The sequence below is a fragment of the Pelobates fuscus genome, chromosome 4 (genome assembly GCF_036172605.1).
Source record: "Pelobates fuscus isolate aPelFus1 chromosome 4, aPelFus1.pri, whole genome shotgun sequence".
In the NCBI taxonomy this organism is placed as follows: Eukaryota; Metazoa; Chordata; class Amphibia; order Anura; family Pelobatidae; genus Pelobates; species Pelobates fuscus.
In genome coordinates this window covers 248782413-248809717 of record NC_086320.1, presented here as the reverse complement: position 1 = coordinate 248809717, position 27305 = coordinate 248782413, and the positions used below count along the sequence as shown (strand labels likewise).

At 39.6% G+C, this 27305-nt stretch overlaps 1 protein-coding gene across 1 annotated transcript in view; it reads right to left on the bottom strand.

Annotated features, from left to right (window-relative positions):
* COBL (cordon-bleu WH2 repeat protein) overlaps positions 1 to 27305 on the bottom strand; it is a 761158-nt gene that overhangs the window by 525755 nt on the left and 208098 nt on the right. Inside the window, exon 3 of the mRNA XM_063452038.1 lies at positions 10046 to 10249. Within this exon, the coding sequence (XP_063308108.1) occupies positions 10046 to 10249 (204 nt within the window). The remainder of the gene's footprint in view (positions 1 to 10045; positions 10250 to 27305) is intronic.

The window sequence follows — 27305 nt, the reverse complement described above, 5'->3', positions numbered from 1 at the left end:
CCACCATAAGCACTGCAGACTCCACGAACCACCGCTGCTGGGCTGGTATCTCGCCGTCTGCTCTGCACCCTGGATCTACGACCAGGCTCCAGGTTCCAATAGGCGAACCTCTTCCTTCTGTAGAGCGAAGCAGGATCAGGAACAAGAGCTCTTACAAGAGCTCAGTAGCTAAGGGAGTATGAAGAGCATAGCAATCCCTGTAGTGATTATAGCTGTCCCCTACAAACATGAGTCAAGGCTGCAAGTTAGAGGGTCAGAATAGGTCTGAGATGCTGGCACACCCAGCCTGGCTTTTATTGAGGTTACATGCAAACAGGACACTCCCAGGGGGAGGCATAACATCACCAATCACACATCTGGTGCAACCCACACATCCCCTCCCCTCAGATAAACAGTTAAACCAATTATTACATACAGTAGAAATACAGTTTTCACACACACACTGTAACTTCAAAACCATCCATCCAATCTTCATAAATCATCCGTCCATCCAATACATATTAATAATCAATCCATTCAGGGGAACAACATATTAAAAAATGGCACGAATCAGACCAGGGGTTCAAAAGTTATCAAAAGTATATTTTAAAACCCCTGCCAGCTCAGACCGGTTTTTCAGAGTCTTCTCTCCTGGAGAAGTAATCCAATTACCTCCCAGTACAGAGACAGACTCCATTAACCACATGGTTACAGAAAGACATAAAACACTTTAACATACAGAAAGTCACCTTTTACACATAACACCCAGACATTTCACATATCCCCAGATAGCTGGGATCTGAGCGCACAAAACTACAGAATAGCGCGCAGATCCTATTCACACAGTTCAATTGCCATGGAGCTAAAGTCTTTCCCATAGTCTTTCATTATATGAATAGGCTTCATGGCATAGCTATCTGGGGTATCACCGCTCACACAGGGCCATAGTCATAAGGAAGGAGGCTGGCAAATAGGCTTCTCCACAATCCAGGGAAGCAGGGCAATTTTTCATTTAAAGGGCCAGTTACAAATAGCGATTTGTAACATACCCGTTTGACAATATACAATATGTGAATATAATAGCTTAATAACAGTCACTGTAACAAACCAAAGTTCTGTTCGTGGGTTGTAAACGCACGAAACGTGTGTGTAGTACAATAATAAATGCATGAACTAGTTCCCATTTGGTAGAAAACCGTGAACCTGGTATGTCAGGGAAACAAAATGAAACGAGCAGTGAGATTTGAAATGCACGCACAGAATTGCCTAGTATGTTTAGGCAATTGAAACAGAATGTGTTCCCGTTCGGAGTATGCTAATGCTCGAAATGAGCCAGTGACAGATATAAACAAGTGAGTTTAAACAAATGATATGCATGAACATGCAAGGGTTTTAGACCAGACTTAGACAAAATGCAGCCGTAAAGTGAGGACCTGACCCGTGCATGGTGCCGTGGGACTGATGCCTGGCGTAACGAGTAGGTCGACTTACGGTTTGTGAGTCACTTGGACACCATCCCCAGCGATGGATTGAAGAAAGAAGGTGGTAGGCCGGAAAAGCCTGTGGCTGGATTCCTGACACAGCTCAGCTTAGAAAACCTCATGGAGTAATCAGGTAAAATGGCATCTGGATGACCCGGAAGTTGAAATCATTCTGATGCTGACCTCAAGCGATATGAGTCAGGTAAGGGGTGTCCCTTATATAGGGGAGTGAATTAATTTAAGCCTCTCCCACAAATACAGGCCAAACGGCCTTAATACATAAAAGAAAGGATGACAATTTGGTAGAATTAAAGCATGGCAGAAGTGCCAAAAATACCTTGGTCACACCTCAAAACAGCCTTGGTGTCTAAGGCTTTAATAAGCATGTCTATGATTTAGCAGAAAACACCACAATGCATACCAGAACAGTTAAGTAGTGTTTACCATGACAACAAGGGGGTGAAAGGATAAAAAGTTATTTGGAATTGTTAAAAGGCAAGAACAGTATAAATCAAATCAGATATATTTTGCGCTGCACGTACATTCCCACTGACCTATAGTCAAGCTAATAATAACTGTATAGATAATTCCATAGATTGTGTTTGTTCATGTCCGTGAGGGCAGCTGTCATTTCTATTTACCTTTTATTTATCATTTACCATTTCTACTATTTCTGTCAGACCTGACTGACAAGCAAACCTCTGAATACAGAATGAGAATGTTTACTAAGTGGTTACAAACAGGGTTATCATATTTTATTTCAAATATATAGGCCAAGAGAACTAGGTGCTATGCTAAGAGTTGAGCGGACACCTGGATGTTCGGGTCCGGCGGGTTCAGCCGAACTTTGAAAAAAAGTCCGGGTTCATGATCGAACTTGACCCCGAACCTGACCCCGAACCCGAACCCCATTGAAGTCAATGGGGATCCGAACTTTTGGCCACAAAAATGCCTCTAAAAAACTCCTGGAAAGGGCTAGAGAGCTGCAAAAGTAAGTAAAACGGGGGTAATAGTAGGACAAGTGTCCTGCAAACAAATGTGGATAGGGAAATCACTGAAAATAACATACACATTAAAAATACAGCTGAGCCATAAAATAGCACTAGATGGAATCTTTGATTTTAGCTTTGGAAGAACATAAATCAAAATCTAAAGCATGGCGATAAGGAGGATCACCAGAATTAGCCATTTTATAAATCTGGTACGAACCCAAACTTTGCAGTTCGGGTTCGCTCAACTCTATTATGGATCCTTTGATGGCTACATGTATTACTTGGATAACTGGTAATTCTTGAGCTAATACATGCCAACGAGCGCTAGGGGACGGCCGCTCCACTTTTGCACCCTGCTCCCTCTTATTTTGTGCTGGTGCCTCTGTGCGACCAGCACCTCTTCCTCCAAACTGCACACGTCACTCGCATGACCTTGATTCCATGTGGGGTCTAGGACCTCATCATCCGCCACATTATCTTCCACCCACTCCTAAACCCTGCTCTCCATGCCGGTCTGCACACTGCAGAAAGCCAAAGCAGTTGGCACCTGTGTTTTTCCAGCATGTAAAGTCTGCAAACGACATATGGAAATTGTTTTAGAATTGTATCCAGGCAACAGTTTTCCATATAAACTGACCTCTCAGTTTGACTTGTGAGGGTATTGCCCCAGAATTACAATATTGTTTAAGTACCTCTTAGCTATTGATAACTGATTTAAATATAGCAGCTTGTTATCTGGTAGTTTCTAGTGTAGAAAATATCAATCTGTTTTCTATCACTTAGATCTGTGTAACAAGTGTTGTAGGTGTGAAACAATATTACAATTGACCAATGTAGTAAGCGCACTATTTGATGCTTCTATTTGACTCTCAGATATGAAGAGCAGGCCACAAAATGTACTATTTAGCAGATTAGCACCCAGAAAATAAGAATTTTTACAACTGCGCTATAAGCACACTATTAGACGCTTCTATTTGACTCTCAGATATGAAGTACACGCCCCAAAATTTACTATTTAGCAGATTAGCAGCAAAACAATTAGTATGTTTACAACTGCGCAGTAAGTGCACTATTTGACGCTTGTATTTGACTCTCAGATATGAAGTGCAGGCCGCAAATGTACTATTTAGCAGATTAGCAGCAAAACAATTAGAATGTTTACCACTGCGCTGTAAGCACACTATTAGACGCTTCTATTTGACTCTCAGATATGAAGTGCACACCCCAAAATGGACTATTTAGCAGATTAGCATCCAGAAAATAAGAATGTTTGCCACTGCGCTGTAAGCACACTATTAGACGCTTCTATTTAAATCTCTGATATGAATTGCACACCCCAAAATGGACTATTTAGCAGATTAGCACCCAGAAAATAAGAATTTTTACAACTGCGCTATAAGCACGCTATTAGACACCTTGATTTGACTCTCGGATATGAAGTGCACCGCATGCTGCAAATGTACTATTTAGCAGATTAGCAGCAAAACAATTAGAATTTTTACAACTGTGCAGTAAGCACACTATTAGACGCTTCTATTTGACTCTCAAATATGGAGCAGGCCCCAAAATTTACTATTTAGCAGATTAGCACCCAGAAAATACGAATGTTTACACCTGCGCTATAAGCACACTATTAGACGCTTCTATTTGACTCTCAGATATGAAGTACACGCCCCAAAATGTACTATTTAGCAGATTAGCAGCAAAACAATTAGAATGTTTACAACTCGCAGTAAGTGCACTATTTGACGTTGTAGTTGACTCTCAGATATGAAGTGCACCACAGGCCGCAAATGTACTATTTAGCAGATTAGCAGCAAAACAATTAGAATTTTTACAACTGCGCAGTAAGCGCACTATTAGACGCTTCTATTTGTCTCCCAGATATGAAGTGCAGGCCCCAAAATGTACTATTTTGCAGATTAGCACCCAGAAAATTAGAATTTTTACAACTGCGCTGTAAGCACACTATTAGACGTTTCGATTTGACTCTCAGGTATAAAGTGCACACCCCAAATATACTATTTTGCACCAAAAAAAAAATAATATATTTTTAAAACTCCAATGTAAGCAGCAGATTAGCAGCAAAACAATTAGAATGTTTACAACTGTACAGTAAGCGCACTATTTGACGCTTCTATTTGACTCTCAGATATGAAGAGCACCGCAGGCCGCAAATCTACTATTTAGCAGGTTAGCACCCAGAAAATAAGAATTTTTACAACTGCGCTGTAAGCACACTATTAGACGCTTCTATTTGACTCTCAGATATGAAGTACACACCCCAAAATGTACTATTTAGCAGATTAGCAGCAAAACAATTAGAATGTTTACAACTGCGCAGTAAGCGCACTATTTTACGCTTGTATTTGACTCTCAGATATGAAGTGCACCCCACTAATGTACTATTTAAGCAGTTTAGCACCCAAAAATGTTTACGTTTTAAAACTGCAATGTGACAGCAGTATTTGACGATTCTATTTGACTCTCAGATATGAATTTGTGATAATAATATTCCATTTTAATTAAGTATGATTGATTGATCACTATTGAGCAACTCAAACATTTAGAGATAGTTAAGATGACACCGTTAAGCATATAAGCACACATAGCACATATTACTAGATGCAGGCTTGAAGGCCACAATTACTAGATGCAGGCTGACACAGCACTATAAGCTGACACAGCACTTCAGCAGTTTGAGAAACTTATGTTGCCATCAAAAAACGTATGTTGCCGTCTCTGGAACAGTACAAAGAAAGCTTGTAGATAAGAAATAATTAACCGCACAAGACTTGGCATGAGTTCTGGTGGTCCTGAACAGTCTGACAAACTGCGAGGTCCATCCAGCTGCTTGTATCAAGGTATTTTGCTGGGCTGCACTGATAAGGAACTAATGTGTGTCCTTGAAGACAGGTATATAAGACTAAGGGAATCTTGCGCTCCCTTGGAGAACTACCCACCTGTAATCCGGACGCGTGTTACTGGTTTCTGCTGTTCCCAGAAGAGAGGGTCTCTCCAAGTGACTGCTTGAGTTCCCCCCAGTCATGTGTAGCGAGGAGACAACCAAGCCTCTCTAATGGTGATGTATACATAAGCTGATATATCTAGATACTAAGCTGTTTGAAGTAAATGCATGCAACTACTTAAATGAGAGTAAAACTTGCTTTGCTTAGATCCCTTTGTGGATAATAAAGTGTAGTGTGAATTCTTTTATTCAATTTGGTCTTTGTGTGATTTCTCTTTCCTATAACTCAATGTACTCTATCCGAACTGGGTTGTGTGCCCGCCAATATCGCTATAAACCTTATTAGGCATTGATTATTACTTTTTGGATATTCGTGCTTCATGAATTTAATGATTAGGCACAACAGAAGTGCACCCCACTAATGTACTTTCCCACTAATGTACTATTAAGCACCAATAAAAAATAACTTTTTAAAACTCTGATGTAACTGCGGTATTTGAAGCTTCTATATGACTCTCAGATATGAAGTGCACCCCACTAATGTACTAGTTTGCAGAATTATTTCCTAAGCTGTCCCTCACAGCTGCAGCATCCTCTCCCTACACTAATAAGAGCTCATGTGCGTGCGGCACTACGCGACTCCAGCTTATATATAGAGGCTGGGTCACATGCTGCACTGGCCAATCACAGCCAGGCCATTAGTTGGCATGGCTGTGATGGCTTCTAAGGGCACATGAGTCAAACGCTTGTTGATTGGCTGCCTTGCAGCCTTTAAAAACGCGCCATTAAATCGGCAAACACCGAACTCCAACCCGAACATACAGTGATATGTCCGTGTTCCGGTCCGGGGTCCAAAAAATGTAATGTTCGCTCAACTCTAGCTATGATATTTTTTTTCAATTTGCCCTTATATATTTCATGCTAAAGTGCTACACCACTGCCCCTCGTCCCTCTACACTTACTCTTAACCTCTCTCTCATCTCTCCAAACCTTTCTGAAAACTGCTGCTTATGTGAGCAATGTTCTTCCTTCTCCTACTTATCTTATATTCCCCCTCAATGTTAAAAATGCTCCTTCACTCAATATTTCTCCTAATACATTCCTTCTTTCTATAATCTAACCCTTATTTGCACATAATGTTCTGGTCTTTCTTTTCCTCCCCACCATTTTCAGCCAACATCTTGTCCATATAAATGTCTATATTGTCCAAATCTTGAACTAATTAATCTAGAAACTATTCCAGGCCCATCCCAATAATCCACCATTAATTCTCAACTTATTCTTGCTCTCTCCCTCAGATAGTACTAATACTGCTTTGTTATCTTTGGTTGGTTTCGGTTCTCTCACATCCCCAAGTCCTCCTGACTGTAAAGGAAGTTACATTACTGATAGGTAAAGTAGGAGGAGTGCAGGATGTGCCACACTCCCCCTCCACCAGTCTTGCTCTGCCATTCACATTGTCATTGAAGTTCATAATATCTGCTTACTCAAACTTAATCTTCTAAAAAAAGTTGTACATTATTAAAGCCATGGTCACAGTAGACTATTCCTTGATCCTTGATGACTTGTCATCTTGATGTTTCCTTTCTTTTAGCAGCCTTGGGGAATTTGTTTATACATATAAACAAATGATATGATGCCTACTGAATTCTTTCTAGGACTAATTCATCAGCTCACATAATTAGCAATAGTCTCTCGAAACGCTCTCTAAATTGTTTCATTTTACTCTGTCTGACAATAATCTATTAACTAGACGTGAGCATCTGACTAAAGTCCATCAAGTTCAACCTTGAAGCCCATTCTTTAATGCTATTGATCCAAAAGAAGTAAAAAAAAAAAAAACAAATTGTAGCCATTTCCAATTATGCTACAAAAAAAAGAAAAAATCCATAATGGTAGATTTTTTTCTTTTTACATATGTATCAATTGTGTAGCTACAAATCTAATAGATACATATAAATAGTCTGTTTATAGGGAAAAAAAAGCATTAAACCTTTTTAAATTATCTGTAGAATCTAATAAGACAAAACCTCTTTAGGCACAGCATACAACATTTATATTGTTCTTACAGTAAAAAAAAAAAAGCATTTCCTTTAAGTGAAACTGTCTTTTAGTCTCAATGGGTGTGTAATGCTTCTAAATTATAAGTTAGCACATAGCGGTTTGTACTACCCCTGTATATATTTGTATAGTACCATCATATCCCCTCAGAGGCGCCTTTTTTCTAAAGAAATTAAACTCAGTTTTTCTATTCTTCCCATATGACTAATGTTTCCCATCCCTCTAATAATGTTGTAGCTCACCTCAGCACTTTATCTAGTTCCGCAATATCCTTCTTTAAAACTGGTGCCCAAAATTGCACCGCATATTCAAGGTGGGGTCTTACCATTGATTTATAAAGAGGAGCAATAATATTTTGATCCGTAGAAATAGATAGTATTGGAGCGCTAAATGAACTAATAGTACTAGTACTTTATGGGGGCAAAAAGAACGAGAGCCTATGATAAGTTCTACCAAATTGGTAATATACCCTATTTAGGGAGGATATTATATATGTCAGCTACAACACTTCAATGTGCACCACATTGCAAAAAACATCTGAAGCAAAAAAGTTTTCCTGAAGTGGAGCGATATTAAGGTGATAAGCCCCTCCCCACATGCATTCAAACATTAAAGATGAAAGAATGGTTATACTTATATTTCTCAGTAGATGGCAATCTGTATTCAAGGTCATATGGTACATGCAAAAAGAAGGAATTAAAAATAATGATAGTGCAGATCTATTTGAATAGTAATGATATTGCACTTGTGCAGATAATCACAAACAATATATGTACTGATAGGCTGAATAATTGAGTGACAATTTGTTAGCAAACAATATAAAGCAATGAACAATAAAAAGTATTTTAAAACAAAGTGTTTACACTTTAAAACAACAGAGAAAATATAAAGAGATTACTGCCTACTAGAGTAAGTGGTGAGTAGAACGGTATATTTGCCCGTTACTCACAAGCACGCCTTCCCACACTGGGAGATACCACATGCGGATAAGTCAGGTGAGGTTCCAATCCCTGAAGTCCAAATTGCAGGCTGTATCACTGCAGTATTGCTGCCGTTCGTTTTTCCAGGCTTTCACTTGGCTCCACCAACCTGGTTTGTGCACTTACGTAAGTGCACATATACTTAAAAAAATTTGCTTAAAGGTACACTATAGTCACCTGAACAACTTCAGCTTAATGGGCTTGTTTAGGTGAGAACAATAGCTCCCTACAGCCTTTTTCATGTAAATACTGTATTTTCTAGGAAAATACAGTGTTTACCTTGGAAGCTAGGAACATCTCCAGTGGCAGTCACTCAGACGGCCACCAGAGGGACTTTCGAGTTTTCAACGTCTTCACACTTGACTGAAGGCATCAATCATGCTATCAGGACACAGGACACACCTCCTGTGTCCTGTAGTAACCCGGAGTCTGTCAGCAATCAGAGCCGACAGTGTGGGAGATAAGGATCTCCTGCATACAGCATCGGCTCGGGCTGACAGGCTGAAGGCAGGAGACCGAGCAGGAGGATGCAGAGATCTACTGACTTCAAACAGTAAGTATACTTATTTTAAAAATGAATGAGAGAGAGTGAGTGTGAGTGAGAGAGTGAGACAATGATAGTAAGTGAGTTAGTGAGAGTGAGTTACTGAGTGTGAGTTAGTGAGTGAGATAGTGAGTGTGAGAGTGAGATAGTGAGTGTGAGAGTGAGTGTGAGAGAGTGTGAGAGTGAGTGTGAGTGTGTGCAAAAAATGAGTGTGAGTGAGAGTGAGTGTGTGTTAGTGTGGGTGACAGAGAGAGTAAGAGAGAGAGAGAGTGAGAGGGATGGATGGATGGATCTATCCATCCATCCATCCATCCGTCTCTTTCCACCCATCCATCCATTCATCCTCCATTCCTCTCCATCCATCCCTCTCTATCCATCCATCCAGAAGGGATGGATGGATGAATGGATGGATAGAGAGGGATGGATAGATGGATGGATAAAGAGAGATGGATGGATGGATGGATGGATAGAGAGGGATGGATGGATAGATGGAGAGGGATGGATGGATAGAGAGAGAGAGTGTGTGTATGTTTACAGTATTTACACAAAGTTTTGGCTTACAAGGGTTGCGGTAGGAGGGAGCGGGCATAGACAGTGAGCTGAGCTGTCAGTCAGCTCGCAAATGCACAGGATTTCAACGGCGCTCTATGAAGAACAATGCGATTGGTGTAGGGCGAAGCCACGCATGCGCACCAATGACGCTTCTCTAAGAGAAGCGTCTGATTGAGCCCTGCTATTTCATCATTTTGCCAAAAAAGGGGGCATGGCCTGCAAAGGATCTCAGCGCTGGAACGGAGGTAAGTGTAAATGATAAAAAGCACTCGGATTAAATTTTTATTAGAGAGAAACTAATATAAAAGCAAGAAAGAAGGCTAGGGGACCTGTCTTTCTTGCTTTTATCTGTTGACTATAGTGCTCATTTAACAGTAACCCGTTAATTTATATAACAGCGGTGAAAATATTCATATATTTAAATATTCAGAAATATATACATATATACACATACACATATATATATATTATATTCATATTTCTCATACCTCCCATTTACAGCGACTGATTTTTCTTCAGCGTCTGGGAAACATATGGTGAGATCCACCTTCCTTTGTAGTATATTCTCTTTTTTGTCCTCTGTACATTGGTTTCCAGTTCCATCTGAATCAGAAGAGGTTCTTTGCTTCAATAGTTCTTTAGAAGTAGTACGTTGAAATGGTGGGGGAGGAGCCCGGGCCTTCATTTTTTTTCTAAAATAGTAAGAATACCTTTAGTATGGTTTTTCTGAATTTTATTATTAAACAAAATTATTTAACAAAGTTTGGATGAACTGAACTTACTTATTATTATTATTATCATTTATATTTAACAATTTAACAATGAAATCAGGTTTGTTTGAATTATCGATATAGAACATATTGCTTACAATTTGAAAATGAATGCACAAATCTAGTCTCAAGTTGGAAAAGCAAGTTCACACTTCCCTAAACCTTGGCTACAGTGAGCATGTTTAGGAAGAAACTGGATCAGGTAAAATTGCTTTAAGAGATGTTCTTGGGTATATTCCACTAGGATGAAGCTTGATCCTCGGTATATAAGAGGCACAGGATAGGCAAACACCAGTTAGAGATATAAAAAAAAGTAACATTTATTTAGAAAAGTATAAAATCTTACATTCAAGTTTCTGTGATGCCATAAAAGAAAGCACAACGCGTTTCAACGTTAGTATTTCGTCTTCCTCAGGTGCAGTATTAAAAACAAGCTTCATACACATTTTAAAAAGCATTTTGGCACGGGAAACGGGTACTTGGAACCCGCCCCCATCGCCTGTGAGCCAATCAGCTCTGGCATCTTCATTATCCTATTCAGGCTCAAGTGATGCCGTGATCGCGTCTCGCTATTTCCGGGTTCATGCATTCCACCACTCCGGGTTCACATGCATTCCACCTGTGTTATCGATGCGTTCCAAGGCTCTCACTTCCTGGTTCGCATGCGTTCCATCTGTATTATCGATGCGATCCAAGTTCATGGCAATCTGCCTATTATAATGTCTTATGTGCCTCATTGTTCATATGGCAGTCCATACATATAGGTAATCAAGGTGGCTCAGGAGGATAAAAATACATACGGTAACACAATAAGGAAAAAAGGGACAAATAAAAGAAAAAGGATTAATCCAACATAATAAAGAGACAAATTGGACCCTAAAATAATTATTATACAAGGAATCAAAAGTAAAAAATATAAGCATCTGAAAAGCATCAAATATAATCATACATATCAAAATCGATATTTAAGCCATTGGGAGAGAGGGTTTCAAATTCAAAGATCCATTTTGTTAAATATATGATTAATATGTGCAGATACAGAATGGTTAAGAACTCCCTTTAGCACATTCCTAAGATGTTCACAAATTCTGACTTTTAAGGGTCGCGTGGTACGTCCTACGCATTGTAATCCGCAAATACAGGTTAATGAATAGATTACATTATTCAAATTACAAGTAATACATTCTTTAACAGTGAATTCCTTTTCTTTGCAGATCCTCTCCAAGTCAGTAAGGTTTTCGAGGCTGACATTTGGCAACTCGAACCTTCAGCTCCCTCCACAGATTTTCTATGGGATTAAGGTCTGGAGACTGGCTAGCCACTCCTTTGTTGCCTTGGCTATGTGTTTTGGGTCATAGTCATGTTGGAATACCCATCCACGACCCATTTTCAATGCCCTGGTGAGGGAAGGTTCTCACCCAAGATTTGACAGTACATGGCCCCGTCCATCGTCCCTTACATGCGGTTGCAGTTGTCCTGTCCCCTTAGCAGAAAAACAACACCAAAGCATAATGTTTCCACGTCCATGTTTGATGGTGGGGATGGTGTTCTTGGGGTCATTGAGTTGATGCCAAAGAGCTCAATTTTGGACTCATCTGACCATTACATTTTCACCCAGTTCTACTCTGAATTATCATCACTTCAGACGGGCCTGTACATGGGCTTTCTTGAGAAGGGGGACCTTGCGGGCGCTGCAGGATTTCAGTTCATCACGGCATTACCAATTGTTTTCCCTGCAAAAAGCTGAGCTATTAGATGTACAGAGCCCGAGATATCAGCAATCAAAGTCTGGGGCTCAAGTACATCCCCGAAATTAGTTCCAGGGAGTTGTTTGGTTTAGTCCGGTGAATTCAAACTTCGCGCCAAAACCAAGCAACAGCCAATCGGCTGAAAAGCCGCGAACCAAAATCCCGCCAATCAGCACTCGGGAGGGGAAGGAGTTTCGTCGCCCCAATGCAACTAAAGGGCGCGAATCAGCATTTGAGAGAGAGAATGTTTTTGCGGCCCAATAAGAAGAAAGGGAGCGAAAACCAGATTCCACCAATCCCCTGAAAGGCGCAAAAACAATTTGCGCCAATCAGTGCCCCGGCGCAAGAGGGGCTTCAAGCCCAATTAGATGAAAGGGCGCGAAACCCCATTTGAATGGGCACTCCTGCTCTGATTGGTCACCGGCACCCTGCAGCGACCCTCATAGCTCCCAGGTTTTGGTGTAAAGAGTGATCATAGCTCCGTTAGGAGCAGGTAGGGCGATCCCTGACCCTGACCCTGTGCGCGCAGGCCGGATCAGGAGATGAATGCTCCCCCTGGTGGGCGTTCGGTGATACGAATCAGCGGCCACCCAGGTGTGTGAACATTCTAAATGGTGTATCGGGGTGGTCCGGTGCACGCCCCCGCGTGGTTGATGCTTGCAGTCTGTGGTTTTCACACCTCGTTAGTGAGGTGTGAACATTCTAACAAAAAGTTCTAAATGGGGTATCAGGGTGGTCTCCCCCGTGTGGTTAAAATGTATTTTGCAGGATTTAAGGTCAAAATTACAGAAAGGGGAAAATTACAAAGGGGTGACACATTCCAGGAGGGCACATCCACACATAGACAAAGGGCAATTCACAGTTAGGCAGTGGTCCCGCCACAGAAACTCCACGAGGTGAGATCTTGCATGGAGCACCAGACCGAGGGAGACTGACAGTTATTTTGTGTTTCTTCCATTTGCAAATAATCATACCACCTGTTGTCATCTTCTCATCAAGCTGCTTGGAGATGGTCTTGTAGCCCATTCCAGCATTGTGTTGGTCTACAATCTTGTCTATGACATCCTTGGACAGCTCTTGACCATGGGGGAGAGTTTGGAATCTGATTGATTGCTTCTGTGGACAGGTGTCTTTATACAGGTAACGAGCTGAGATTAGGAGCACTCCCTTTATGAGATTGCTCATTACCTCAGCTTGTTACTTGTATAAAACACACCTGGGAGCCAGAAATCTTGCTGATTGATAGGGGATCAAATACTTATTTAACTCATTGACATGCAAATCAATTTATAACTTTTTTGACATGCGTTTTTCTGGATTTTTTTTTTGTTATTCTGTCTCTCACTGTTAAAATATACCTACCAATAAAATGATAGACTGATCATTTCTTTGTCAGTGGACAAACATTCAAAATCAGCAGGGGATCAAATACTTTTTTCCCTCATTGTATGTGTGTACAATATTTAGTTTATGGCATTCATAAAACAAGCAAATAAAATAAGTATAATAGCACTGCTGAAGAACAATGGAGTAGAGGTGAAAAAAACCAAAACAGAAATGAGGAGATAATGACTTCGAGTATTAGTGTCACTATCAGAGACTATAAAGTCCTAACATCTTTGGTCTATCATCTAATACAGTTCTAGTATTAATGTAATAATAATATAAAGCACTGTTTTATAATGTTAAACTAGCACCTTGTAATGGTATGCTTTCTATTTGGGAGTGATTAAATCTTTAAACCCAAGCTAACAGCCTCAATATTATTGGTCTCTGTTTTTTTTTAATACTTTTTATTTGTTAAGCAATAAGATGACCAAATGGTTGGTGTCATGTAACAGAATAACTAAGTACTTATAGAGATGATATGGCATAGAGAAAGGTAAATTAACAACAAAATGTTCTATTTTAACCTGGGAATGTTTTGCAAACAGTCTCTGTCAAGAAAGGCAAGAACCTAAGATTTCAGGGGGATAATACTAGGTAAAAAAAGAACAATACTGTATAGTAGAATGGATTTACAAAAAGGAAATTATATAAAATGATTATATAAAAATTGTAGGGGTGATTTGACACATTTTGTTTAGAAAGCTATGTTCTATCATGATCAGCAAATGCATTTTTAGAGCACAGAGAGATTTGTGGCATATGCCTTTGCAATTATGTGTTCATCAATCGAATCTTAGAGGGATGATCAACTCTGCTAGATAACATTTGTGCGAATAAGCATCTAGGAATATTCAGATTCCAAGTTATAGAAAAGCAGTTAAATGACTTAAGGAGCAAGAAAGGGTAAGTCAAAGCTTTGAAGTCAGGCTTGTGGAAGAACAGTCATGAACTTAACAGTATAAGACTTTAGTTGCAAATAATTGAAAGGGTGTAAAAAAGTATTACTTCAGATTGTGTGTAGGGAGTGGCAGAGGGTTTTTCATAACTGCCCATAATCAGCAAAATGCTTTATATAACAATATCCCATAGAGAACAAGTTATAACATTTTTCCATTTGGTCATTATTTTGATAGGCTGGGTTGCTGATGAAGGAACATTTTAGGGAAACATCAACCCATAGATCTCTATTTTCTTACTAACTATCCACCACATACAGTTAATAAAAATACAGAAAAAAAAATATTAAACCCCCATTGAAAATCAGGTACATTGCGGTTTGCAATGAACAAATAAAACAAAAGCAATTGCAACAGCCCAACACAACACATTTTTACGTGGTTTCCCCAAATGCAACTGAAAATGATGCAACTTATAATGACTTCTCCAGTCTCAAAATTATTCAGCCCCTTCATGGCAAACAGCTTATAATTTGGTGCCTTGGCTATCTTTTTGTATTCTGTTCCTTGTTTGAAAATGGCAATGATCTCTTCTAGGGATGGGCATGGGCAAAATATTCGGTTCGGCATTCCGAAATTCGGGACTTCGGCACTTCGGATGTTCTCTTGCAGCTGCTTAGTAGATAACCCCCTAATTCCCATAGTATTAGGGAGCTATCTAGCAAAAGGCTGAAAGACCTAAATTGTTTTTTCAGTCAAATTTACTAATACTAAGTAAAGATTATTTAGTATTAGTAAATGTCTAGTAAACAGTGAGCAGCCTGTTCCCCTCCCTTATTCTGATTTAGGGCCCCCAACCACCACTCAGGGGTGGGGGCCGGGGCGGAAGAAAATAGGTGCCCCCATTGTTTAACTTTAGGGCCCGGGAGGGGGGACACAGGTTTTTTTTTTGTTTTTTTATTAGCAGTGAGCAGCCAAAGGCTTAGTATTAGTAAATTTGGCTGAAAAAAACAATTTAGGTCTTTCAGCCTTTTGGTAGATAGCTCCCTAATACCGTGGGAATTAAGGAGTTATCTACTTACTCATTCCCATCCATTGACTGGCTAAGCAACTTTTTATATGAACGTGTTACTTGATTGTTGTAAGTGTTGCAAATGCTTGCAGCTGAATCCTGGCTATGTGTGTATAGATTTTATTTAAACTGGTATACAGTGTGACATTCTTCATTCTTCCACTGGGTATATTAGTACTTCGTCAATTCTGTGCTTCGGAAATTCGGCTATTTGGCAAATCCAAAATTTGGCACTTCGGTTTGGTTTGCCAAAATCCGAAATTCTGCACTTCGGCTATTCGGCGCTTCGGCAGTTCGGTTAGGTTCGGCTAGGTTCGGCATTCTGAAATCCGGCACTTCAGAAATTCGGAAATTTGGCAATTCAGCTAATCGGCAATTCAGCTATTCAGCTATTCAGACATTCGGAAGTATCCGAATGTCTGAATTGCTTGGAAATTTGTCCAAATTGACATTCGGAACAAAACTAATTGCACATGTCTAATCTCTTCTTTTAACTTTGTGAACCATTATTTTGACATATTTTTTACATGCAGTCAAATGTGACACTCAACAAACCACTAGCCAATGCAGCTATTTGAAGTGTTCCAGCTCAAGCACACCTGGTGCAACTGATGAAGCATATTTGTGTTGTTGTGAGGGATTCTATTCAGGTATTGAATACTTTTGAGATTGGAAAGTCATTATAAGTTGCATTTTCAGATGAATTTGGGGAAACCACTTGATGCATTAATTGTGTTTAGCTATATCAATTCCTTTTGTTAGATTTGCACAATGAAAACAGCTAAAAGTCTGTAAACCGGATTTTCAATGGGGGTCGAATAATTTTTATTACAACTGTACATCATGTATTATAGAGGAGAGGTTTTTCTGAGCAGAGGCAAGCCTCCCAACCGTCCTGAATTCAGCAGCACAGACCTGATTTTAAGGTCCTGTCCCTCATTGGTTCCCTGGAGTCACACTTTTTAGGACACCAGGGAACTATCTCAAACAATTATAGCATGTGTGTGTAACGGATCACCTGGCACCCTGACTGGGTACCTCCGTTGAAGGATGCTCCTATCGTTTCCTGAGGGCTCCAAGCACTCCAGCAGACACCATAACCACCGTAGACTCCTTCAGAGAGTGAAGCAGGAACAAGCTCTTACAAGTGATTTAGCAAGGGAGTATGACAAGCATAGCAATCCCTTGTAGCAGATTCCCCCAATAAGAGACGGCACTACAAATTGAGGGTGAAGTAGAACTGAAGCTTTTAATCCAACACTCTGCTTTTATGACCATTTTACAAACATAGTACTGCCCACAGGCATGGACGTATTAGCCGCGAGGCAAACAAGGCATTTGCCTTGGGCGGCACTTTCCAGGGGGCGGCAAAAAAGCCGCCCCCAAATGCCCAGGGCAAATGTCTTGCTAGCCTTGCGGCTAACTAAAAATCTGTGCGGGCGGGCGGCGCTTGCGAGGGAGCGCTTTCCCCTGAGCGCTCTGCTCAGCTCCCTCAGAGTGATGCTGGTCACCTGGAGCCGGAATATGATGTCATATTCTGGCTCCCGGCATCACTCTACAGCGCACAGCACAAAACCAGGATACACCACTGCCCACAGGGTTTTGAAGAACAACCAATCAATACATTACAACACAGCTAAACACTCCCATTCATACCAGCAGAAATCCTCCCCTCTGCCTGTGATACAATTATCTCAACACAATAGACTAACTTAATTATCACAGGAATAAAATATAGTTTTTACACCATATTAATAACTTTCAAAATATACATGCCATTCACATGAAACATACATTTTCAGAATCAGCATACTCCATATCCATCCATGTGTACTTAACCCCTTAAGGACACATGACATGTGTGACATGTCATGATTCCCTTTTATTCCAAAAGTTTGGTCCTTAAGGGATTAAGGAACTAAGTGTAGAAATAAGTGAACCTCTGTTTTTAATCTTTCAAGATTCCTTTCTTTCAGGAAGTGTTCCGGAAGATTGGAGGAAGGCAGATGTGGTTCCTATATTCAAAAAGGGTTCAAAATCCTTGCCTGGAAATTATAGACCTGTGAGCTTAACTTCTGTGGCTGGTAAAATATTTGAAAGGTTATTAAGGGATAATATTCAAGAATTCCTTGAGAAGAACATGGTTATCAGCAAAAGTCAGCACGGTTTTATGAAGCACAGGTCATGTCAAACTAACTTGATTGCGTTCCACGAAGAAGTAAGTAGAAGTATAGATCAGGGTGTTGCAGTGGATGTGATCTATTTGGATTTTTCCAAGGCATTTGATACAGTTCCACACAATAGATTAGTGTTCAAACTCAAGGAAATCGGTCTAGATGAAAATGCTTGTTCTTGGGTAGAACATTGGCTTAAAAACAGAGTACAAAGAGTTGTCATTAATGGTAAATTTTCAAGCTGGACAGAGATGGCAAGTGGTGTCCCTTAGGGGTCTGTTCTGCGACCCCTTCTATTTAACATGTTTATAAATGATCTTGAAGACAGCATTGAAAGTCATGTTGTTTATGTTTGCAGATGACACAAAACTTTGTAAAATAATACAATGTGAGCAAGATATTACTTTGCTGCAGAGGGATTTAGATAGAATGGGGGACTGGGCACTCAAATGGCAGATGAAATTTAATGTTGAAAAATGCAAAGTTATGCACTTCGGCATAAAGAATACACAAGCAACGTATACCCTTAATGGAAGCGAATTAGGGATAACAACACACGAAAATGAATTGTTATAGACAACAAACTATGCAACAATGTGCAATGTCAATCAGCAGTGGCCAAGGCCAGTAAGGTATTGTCATGCATGAAAAAGGGCATTCATTCTCGGGACGAGAATATCATTTTGCCTCTTTATAAATCACTGGTAAGACCACATATTGAATATGCTGTGCAATTTTGGGCACCTGTTCTAAAGAAGGATATTATGGCACTAGCAAAAGTGCAGAGGCGGGCTACAAAATTAATAAAAGGAATGGAACATATCAGCTATGAAGAAAGGTTAACAAATTTAAACCTATTTAGTTTAGAAAAACGTCGCCTGAGAGGGGATATGATAACATTATACAAATATATTAGGGGCCAATACAAACCATTGTGTGGAAATCTATTCACAAACCGGACTTTACATAGGACATGAGGCCATGCGTTTAGACTGGAAGAAAGAAGATTTTGTCTAAGGAAAAGGAAAGTTTTTTTTTACTGTAAGAACATTCAGGATGTGGAATTCTCTGCCTGAAGAGGTGGTTTTATCAGAGTCCATACAGATGTTCAAACAGCTACTGGATGCATACTTGCAAAAAACAGAATATTCAAGGATATAATCTTTCAATGTAGGGTAATAACGGCTTGATCCAAGGATAAATCTGACTGCCATTCTGGGGTCAAGAAGGAATTTTTTTCCTAGATTGTTGCAAAATTGTGTGTCATACTGGGTTTTTTTGCCTTCTTTTGGATCAACAGCAAAAAACAAATGTGAGGAAGGCTGAACTTGATGGTAGCAAGTCTCTTTTCAGCTATGTAACTATGTAATATACAAACATACTCAAAAATCATACAATTCCCTCCAGTGGTTTAAAAGTTAGGTGTGGTAACTTACTTATCTCTAGTACAGGGCATATCTCCATTTACAACAACAGTAAAATACCTAAAAATACATAATTCCCATAATATTGAACAGAACCCCCACATTCAACCTATCCCCAGATAGCTTGGATCTGAGTGCTCACTATATCTGAACAGCGCTCAGATCCCACAAACACAGTCAAATCTTCATGGGGTTAAAGGTTAGCAACAAGTTCCAACTTGTCTGGCAGTGTCCCTGGGACAACGCCCTGATGGAGAACAATAGACAGGAAACGGGGGAGGGGCACACCTTCCTATGTATTCAAAGGGGCAAAAAAAGTGTTTCAAAATGCAATAAGCCCAAATAAGTTTCTTAAAGGGCAATACATCCCAGGGGCCATAGTCACATGGCAGGAGGCTGTCTCCAATGCCCTGTAGCGAGGCTGGCTCCACCACAGTGTGCATCGGCAGACATGCTCACTGTATGATTAGGGCACTGAAACAGTGCTCCCTGGCCATCACTTCCCGTCCTCTTTACATCCCTTTCACTAGGTGTTGATTGGTATTTATGCAGTTGTAATTTGTGTTTAGATGTATGTTGGGAGATAAATATGTGGCAATTTGTGATGTATACATGTGAAGGGATTTTAGTGTTGGAGAGTTTATGTGTGAAGCTGCATGTGCAATGGTAGTGATGTGTGTGGTGATGCTGCCTATTAAATGTTATAAACAGCTGCCTGTGCTAAAACCTTGCAAACACGTTCTAATGGATCATGTACAGTACTGAATGGGTAAGGAGTGGCATTATTTACAGTTCTCCTGTGGAGTGCAAAGGAACACCCACCTATCTGCACTTGCACCACAAACCACTCTCTCTGTCACAATTTGAGGCCTCCCTAACTTGTCAGGTGTTAACATATCCAAACATCCTTATTTTTGTTAGATTGAAATAGTCAAGCTTTGACTGTGCTCAAGTTAGCTATTTTAATCTCAGGTTTTGCAATTCACATGTAATTCACTGTAATTTTGTATTTACAGAATAACCCTGAAAGCTATGTAATAAACAACTGTTGATTATTATGATTTTAAATGATCACTCCAAGCACCATAACCCCTACAGCACATGGAACGAAGAATACCCTGACAACCCCCGTTCCCAATTGCAAGTTGTCAGTTTACCAACTGTTTGAATTCTTACCTTGCATCTGTCAGGCACTGCTCTCTGCCTCCACGGCAGCTAGAAAGTTTTGATCAAATAATGCTCTCAGCTGATGAGTTGGCCTTGCACTTCAGTGCCTAGCTGAGGGAAGCCAATGGAAGCTCCTAAGCAGATGCTTTCAGCTCTCCTGAGGCTTCAGATAGGAGATGAGAGGCATCCTGCAGACCACAGGTAAGAAGTCTAACCTATTAAAAAACTGTTCTGACTATTTACAAAGGTAGGGTCAAAAGACACTGCTGGCACCATAAGCACTGCAGCACACTGTATTGCTTATGATATTTGGAGTGTTTCTTTTATTGGTGACTGCTATTTTTGGTTTGCAAAGCAATATTACCCAACACCAACCACATGCCTACATTTGTTAGTAGTCACTTGGCTACCATCTGTGTTGAATAACAAACTACACATGTTCACCTAAAGAGTTCTGCAAAACCTGTAAAATTCAGATACTTGAAAGTCAATGCTAAAAGAGTTAACTTAAGCTTGAAGAGTTCACTTGTTTGATTGAATGTCATTGTCATATAGAATATTACAGCATGCCTAAGTATAACCTGTCTATTATGTAGCATCCTACATATTCGCAATGTTTATGCAACAGTATTGAAAACAATGCCATTCTTTTCTTCTAATCACTCATTATTTTAATTTCCTTCTCTAACAGTTTATCTTTCATCAATATAAATAAACACTAACCCCAACAGTAACCAAGCACGTGACTATTTTCAGATAGTGCTCCACTTAATATGCACTTCTTATACGGTGAGAACATGATGATCATTGATGATGACCATTTATTTAACCTCAGAACCCCTCAGGACCATTGCTAGCCTAGGAGAGATGTTAAATAAACAGCATATCTCCTTTTGGCCACATGAATAAGTTGGTGGGAAAAGGCAGAACATGGAGTCATATGAAGACACAAGATAAAAAGCAGCTTGGTATTGGGTAAAATATAATTTTTACTTCCCATCCCAAGTGATGCAGATTGGAGGGAGAGGAGATATCTCTAGTATATATATGGCGGAGTGAGGTACAGCCAAGATTTTATTTTGAGTTAATAATATACAATATCCCTCACATTTCTAATATACAATCTATTCAATGACTGAATCTCTAGGATGGAGTTGTCTCTAAATTTGATACCTACACAGGGACCTTCTCACTCAATCTTCATGGCTTTCATTTACACCTAGTTTCCCCCACGCTCACCAGGACAACCTATTGCCCCCGGTGACCTTGTTGTCAGAACAAATTATACATTCTCCTCCTGCATTCATACCCCTTCTTCTCTAATCCATGTTAATGCAAAGCTCCTCTAAAAACCCAACTGCCCCTTTTTATACACAAATATTCCATCTGCAGTAGTTCACTACAATATGCATGCTATTTTTTTCATGAGATATTAGGGTCGCAGGAGACACATATACGGCAAAGAGAACACCAACATATACTATTCATTAAATTGGTATCTTGTGTTCCTGTGGCAAACACCTCTCACAATGTATATTTAGACATTAAATAGAATCTTAAAGTTACTATTGTTGCTGTGATTTTACAGCTAATGGGTTTGAAATATTCTATTAGAGTAGTCACAGTGTTTTATCTCATGTGTGAAAAATAAAAAAAGCACATGCACTTTCTTAATGCATTTGGGACATAGCTGTGAGAACACTTAATTATACAGTACATTGCTGTCAGTCAGGAAGCCTTAAACTATTTTTAAAGTCAAGCCTTATAAACACCACACACAATTGTGTTAAACAATTGTAAGCTTAGAGTCAAGTCTACAAATGTTCGCAGTTTAGGGAATATGATCCATGAACTTGTTGCAATAATGGCAACTGATAGTGTAGATTTAGTCGCTGTTACTGAGACATGGTATAATAAGAAAAATGACAGGGACATAGCACTACCAGGGTACTCTTTATATATAAAAGACAGGGAAGGCAAGAAAGGGGGAGGTGTGGCCCTGTATGTGAAGGATAGCATAAATTCTAGCCTAATAAAAGTTAGTGAGGCGAACATAGAGTCCGTTTGGGTTACATTACAATTTGGTAGTCACACAGTAACTCGTGATTTATAGGCCCCCGGGAAAAATAGAAGAGTTAGACAATCTACTAGTTGAGGAAATAGCTAAAATTACAATAAAGGGGGAAGTTATTATCATTGGTGACTTTAATCTTCCTGATGTGAACTGGAAAACAAAAATAGCTGCTTGTGTCAGGAGCACACATACCGTATATACTCGAGTATAAGCCGAGTTTTTCAGCACATTTTTTGTGCTGAAAAACCCCAACTCGGCTTATACTCGAGTCAATTGTCTGTATTATGGCAATTTGCATTGCCATAATACAGACTGGGGGCTGTGGGGGCTGCAGAGAGATGTTACTTACCTTTCCTGCAGCTCCTGTCAGCTCTCTCCTCCTCCGCCGGTCCGTTCAGCTCTTCTGTCAGCTCACAGTGTAAATCTCGCGAGAGCCGCGGCTCTCGCGAGATTTACACTGGGAGCTGACCGAGGTGCTGAACGGACCGGCGGAGGAGGAGAGAGCTGACAGGAGCTGCAGGAAAGGTAAGTAACATCTCTCTGCAGCCCCCACAGCCCCCTCCTACACAGTGCCCATCCACTGGACCACCAGGGAAGGAGAGCCCCCCTCCCTGGCCAGCTAGCAAGCAGGGAGGGGGGACGAAATTTTTTTATATATATATTAATAATAATAAAAAAAATAAAAATAATAATAAAATAAAAAATAAAAAAATAATAATAATAAAAAAATGTAATGAAACAAAAAAAAATATTAAAATAATTATCAAAAAATAAAAATGCCCACCCCCCACCAAGGCTCTGCATCACACTCTGCATTACACACACACATACACACACTGCATTCATACACACACACACTGCATTCATACACACACACACTGCATTCATACACACACACACACTGCATTCATGCACACACACTGCATTCATGCACACACTCACAGCACTCATACACACACACACACAGCACTCATACACACACACACAGCACTCATACACACACACACAGCACTCATACACACACACTGCATTCTCATACACACACACTGCACTCATACACACAGCATTCATACACACACATCATTCATACACACACACACACAGCATTCATACACACACACTGCACTCATACACAGCATTCTCATACACACACACTGCACTCATACACACAGCATTCTCATACACACACTGCATTCTCATACACACACACTGCATTCTCATACACACACACTGCATTCTCATACACACACTGCATTCATTATACACACACTGTAAATAAATATTCAATTAATATAATTTTTTAAGGATCTAATTTTATTTAGAAATTTACCAGCAGCTGCTGCATTTCCCACCCTAGTCTTATACTCGAGTCAATAAGTTTTCCCATTGTTTGGGGGTAAAATTAGGGGCCTCGGCTTATATTCGGGTCGGCTTATACTCGAGTATATACGGTATACTAAACTCCCTACTGGGATTGTCTCTAAAACAAGTCGTTGAGGAGCCAACTCGTAAAGAGGCCATACTAGATTTAGTGTTAACAAATGGAGATTTGGTATCAGATATTACTGTAGGTGAAAGTTTAGGATCCAGTGATCATCAGTCAGTGTGGTTTAATATAAGAACAGTGACTGAGTCACACCACACAAAAACAAAAGTTTTAGACTTTAGAAGAACAGACTTTTCTAAAATTACAATATGTGTAAAGGAGTCATTATCAGACTGGAGCAATTTAAATGGAGTCCAAGAGAAATTGGATTATTTAAAAGTTGCACTGCTGAAGGCAACAGAAAATTGCATTAGGCTTGTCAGTAAAAGCAAAAATTCAAGAAATTACTGTGGTACTCCGCAGATGTGGCCAAAATAGTAAAAAAACAAACAGTTAGCATTAAGTAATTGTAAAAAAAAAAAACCAGAGTGAGTAAGATAGACAGATCTATAAGATTAGACAGAAAGAGGCTCAGCAAGTTATAAGAGCTTCCAAATCACACACAGAAGAGAAAATAGCACAGTCCGTAAAAAAAGGGGACACAACATTTTTTAGATACATAAAGGAGAAAAGAAAAGTAAAACAAGGATTAGTTAGATTACAAACAAAAGAAGGAAGGTATGTAGAAGAGGATACAGGTCTACCTGACTGCCTCGATGAATATTTTTGTTCAGTATTTACAGATGAAAATGAAGAAAAGGGGCCTCAGTTAAGAAAAAGGACACATGAGTCACTTGTTACATGTGAGTTTAAAGAGGAAGAGGTTCTATTTCAACTGTCAAAAGTAAAGACAAATAAGTCAATGGGACCTGATGGAATACACCCAAAGTTATTAAAAGAGCTTAGTGGTGTACTAGCAAAACCAGATTTATTTAACCAATCATTGTTAACAGGAGTAGTCCCAGAAGATTGGAAGTTAGCGAATGTTGTGCCCATTCACAAGAAAGGTAGTAGGGAGGAGTCAAGCAACTGTAGGCCAGTAAGCCTTACTTCAGTAGTGGGGAAATTCATTGAAACCATGTTAAAGGATAGTATTGTTGAACATCTAAAATTACATGGATTTTAAGACCCCCCCCGATGAGTTTATGAGCAAAACGCATGTCAGGGTGATCGAGCAATTTTATATGACCACCAGACTCATCTCTGCCTTATAGCAATCAACAATAACTATTGAAATACCACTACTTTTTAACTTCTACTTTTTGTACTTACCGAGTCTCTATACCGATATCGGATAAATCCTATGCTGAGTTTATCCTTTTCATTTGCTTCTCCCCTCTGTTGTGTTACTTTCTTGGGGAGTGGTCCCTACAGAAATGAGCTAGGGAAAGTATTTTATCTGGGGTTAAGGCGGGCCTCGAAGGCACAGTAGGGAAAGGTATATCATCTCTTACTTTCTCTAAACATTTAAATTATTTCATCTACATCTTCCTCTAAGCACCATTGTCATCATGCTGCCCATATAAGTTGTTATTAGAACCGCAACCTCTGTGAATCTGCTCTCTAAAGGGCATCAACCTGCTGTTTAGAGTACCCTTATTTTCACATTGAAACATACCACGATGTGGGCGGCATGGAAAAATATTATCGGCATTGTCTGGGAAAAATGCACATCCCCAGCAATTAGCTACTTTTAATCTCAACAATATAACTTATTTTAGATGATATACTAACGACGTTTAGCCAGCTTACTTTATTGTTACATAATTGTGATTTAGCTACTTTTGGGCATACTTTAAACAAATTGCTAGCATGAGAGACATTTCCAATATCACGGAGAACAAACACAACGGTCCATTACTGTATTGATCATTTGGTAGCCTATTTATAACGCTGGTATTACACTACTATTTACTTCGGCTATGTATATATAGAATTTAAGTTGTCACTTGTCTCTATGAGCAGGTTTTACGGCCAATTGCTTTATTGATTATAGTATAGCCTGTGGAGGACGCCGGTAGCATATTATAATCCATTTATGCTATCTATTCATATGGCTATTTATACTTGTTACACTTTAGCATTTTGAGCCTTCCACAAAGACTCAGTGGAATGTCTTTTTAGTCAGAGATACTCTCAGTAATTGTCTATCGCAAATAGCATTACCTTGCCACAATTACTAGTATTTGAAATTTTTTGAGTTCTGGGGTTAATTGCCTGATGATTGTATTTTAGCCCATGCGCTGCTGGGTTTTTATTATCCACTTAGGCTATATACAAGGATATGTAATACAATTGTACTCCAACTTTATTTTTCCATTGAAGAAACTATTTTGTGCGGTCCTATTACAGGACTGATTTTTGGACACTACAATTGACCATTTATTTTATTTATTTTTGTGGGTGTGTGTGTGTGTGTGTTTGTTTAGTTAGAAGTATATTTAACCCCAATTGTTGGGACCTTTTAATATTCATAGATTAAAAGTGACGTTTTATCTTAATTATTTCTTCACCATAACTACTGCTATTCCCCTGTCTCTTTTTTCAGTTTTGTTAACAGGAGTAGTCCCAGAATATTGGAAGTTAGCGAATGTTGTGCCCATTTACAAGAAAGGTATTAGGGAGGAGTCGGGCAACTATAGGCCAGTAAGCCTTACTTCAGTAGTGGGGAAAGTAATGGAAACCATGTTATAGGATAGGATTGCTGAACATCTAAAAACACATGGATTTCAAGATCAGCGACAACATGGGTTTACTTCAGGGAAATCATGCCAAAGTAATCTTATTGATTTTTTTGATTGGGTAACTAAAATTATAGATCAGGGTGGTGCAGTAGACATTTCTTACCTAGATTTCAGTAAGGCTTTTGACACTGTTGCACATAGAAGGCTTATCAATAAACTGCAATATTTAAGTTTGGATTCCATTATTGTTGAATGGGTAAGGCGGTGGCTGAGTGGCAGGCAACAGAGGGTTGGAGTCAATGGGGTATATTCGAAACATGGGCTTGTCACCAGTGGGTTCTGTACTTGGACCCATTCTCTTTAATGTTTTTATTAGTGATATTGCAGAAGGTCTTGAAGGTAAGGTATGTATTTTTGCTGATGATACTAAGATATGTAACAGGGTTGATGTTCCAGGAGGGATAAGCCAAATGGCAAATTTTTTAGGTAAACTAGAAAAATGGTCAGAGTTGTGGTAACTGACATTTAATGTGGATAAGTGCACGATAATGCATCTTGGATGTAAAAACCCAAGGGCAGAGTACAGAATATTTGACAGAGTCCTAACCTCAACATCTTAGGAAAATTATTTAGGGGTAATTATTTCTGAGGACTTACAGGTAGGCAGACAATGTAATAGAGCAGCAGGAAATTCTAGCAGAATGCTTGGTTGTATAGGGAGAGGCATTAGCAGTAGAAAGATGGAAGTGCTCATGCCATTGTACAGAACACTGGTGGGACCTCACTTGGAGTCTTGTACGCAGTACTGGAGACCATATATCCAGAAGGATATTAATACCTTAGAGAGAGTTCAGAGAAGGGCTACTAAACTGGTTCATGGATTGCAGGATAAAGCTTACAAGGAAAGGTTAAAGGAAAGACAAG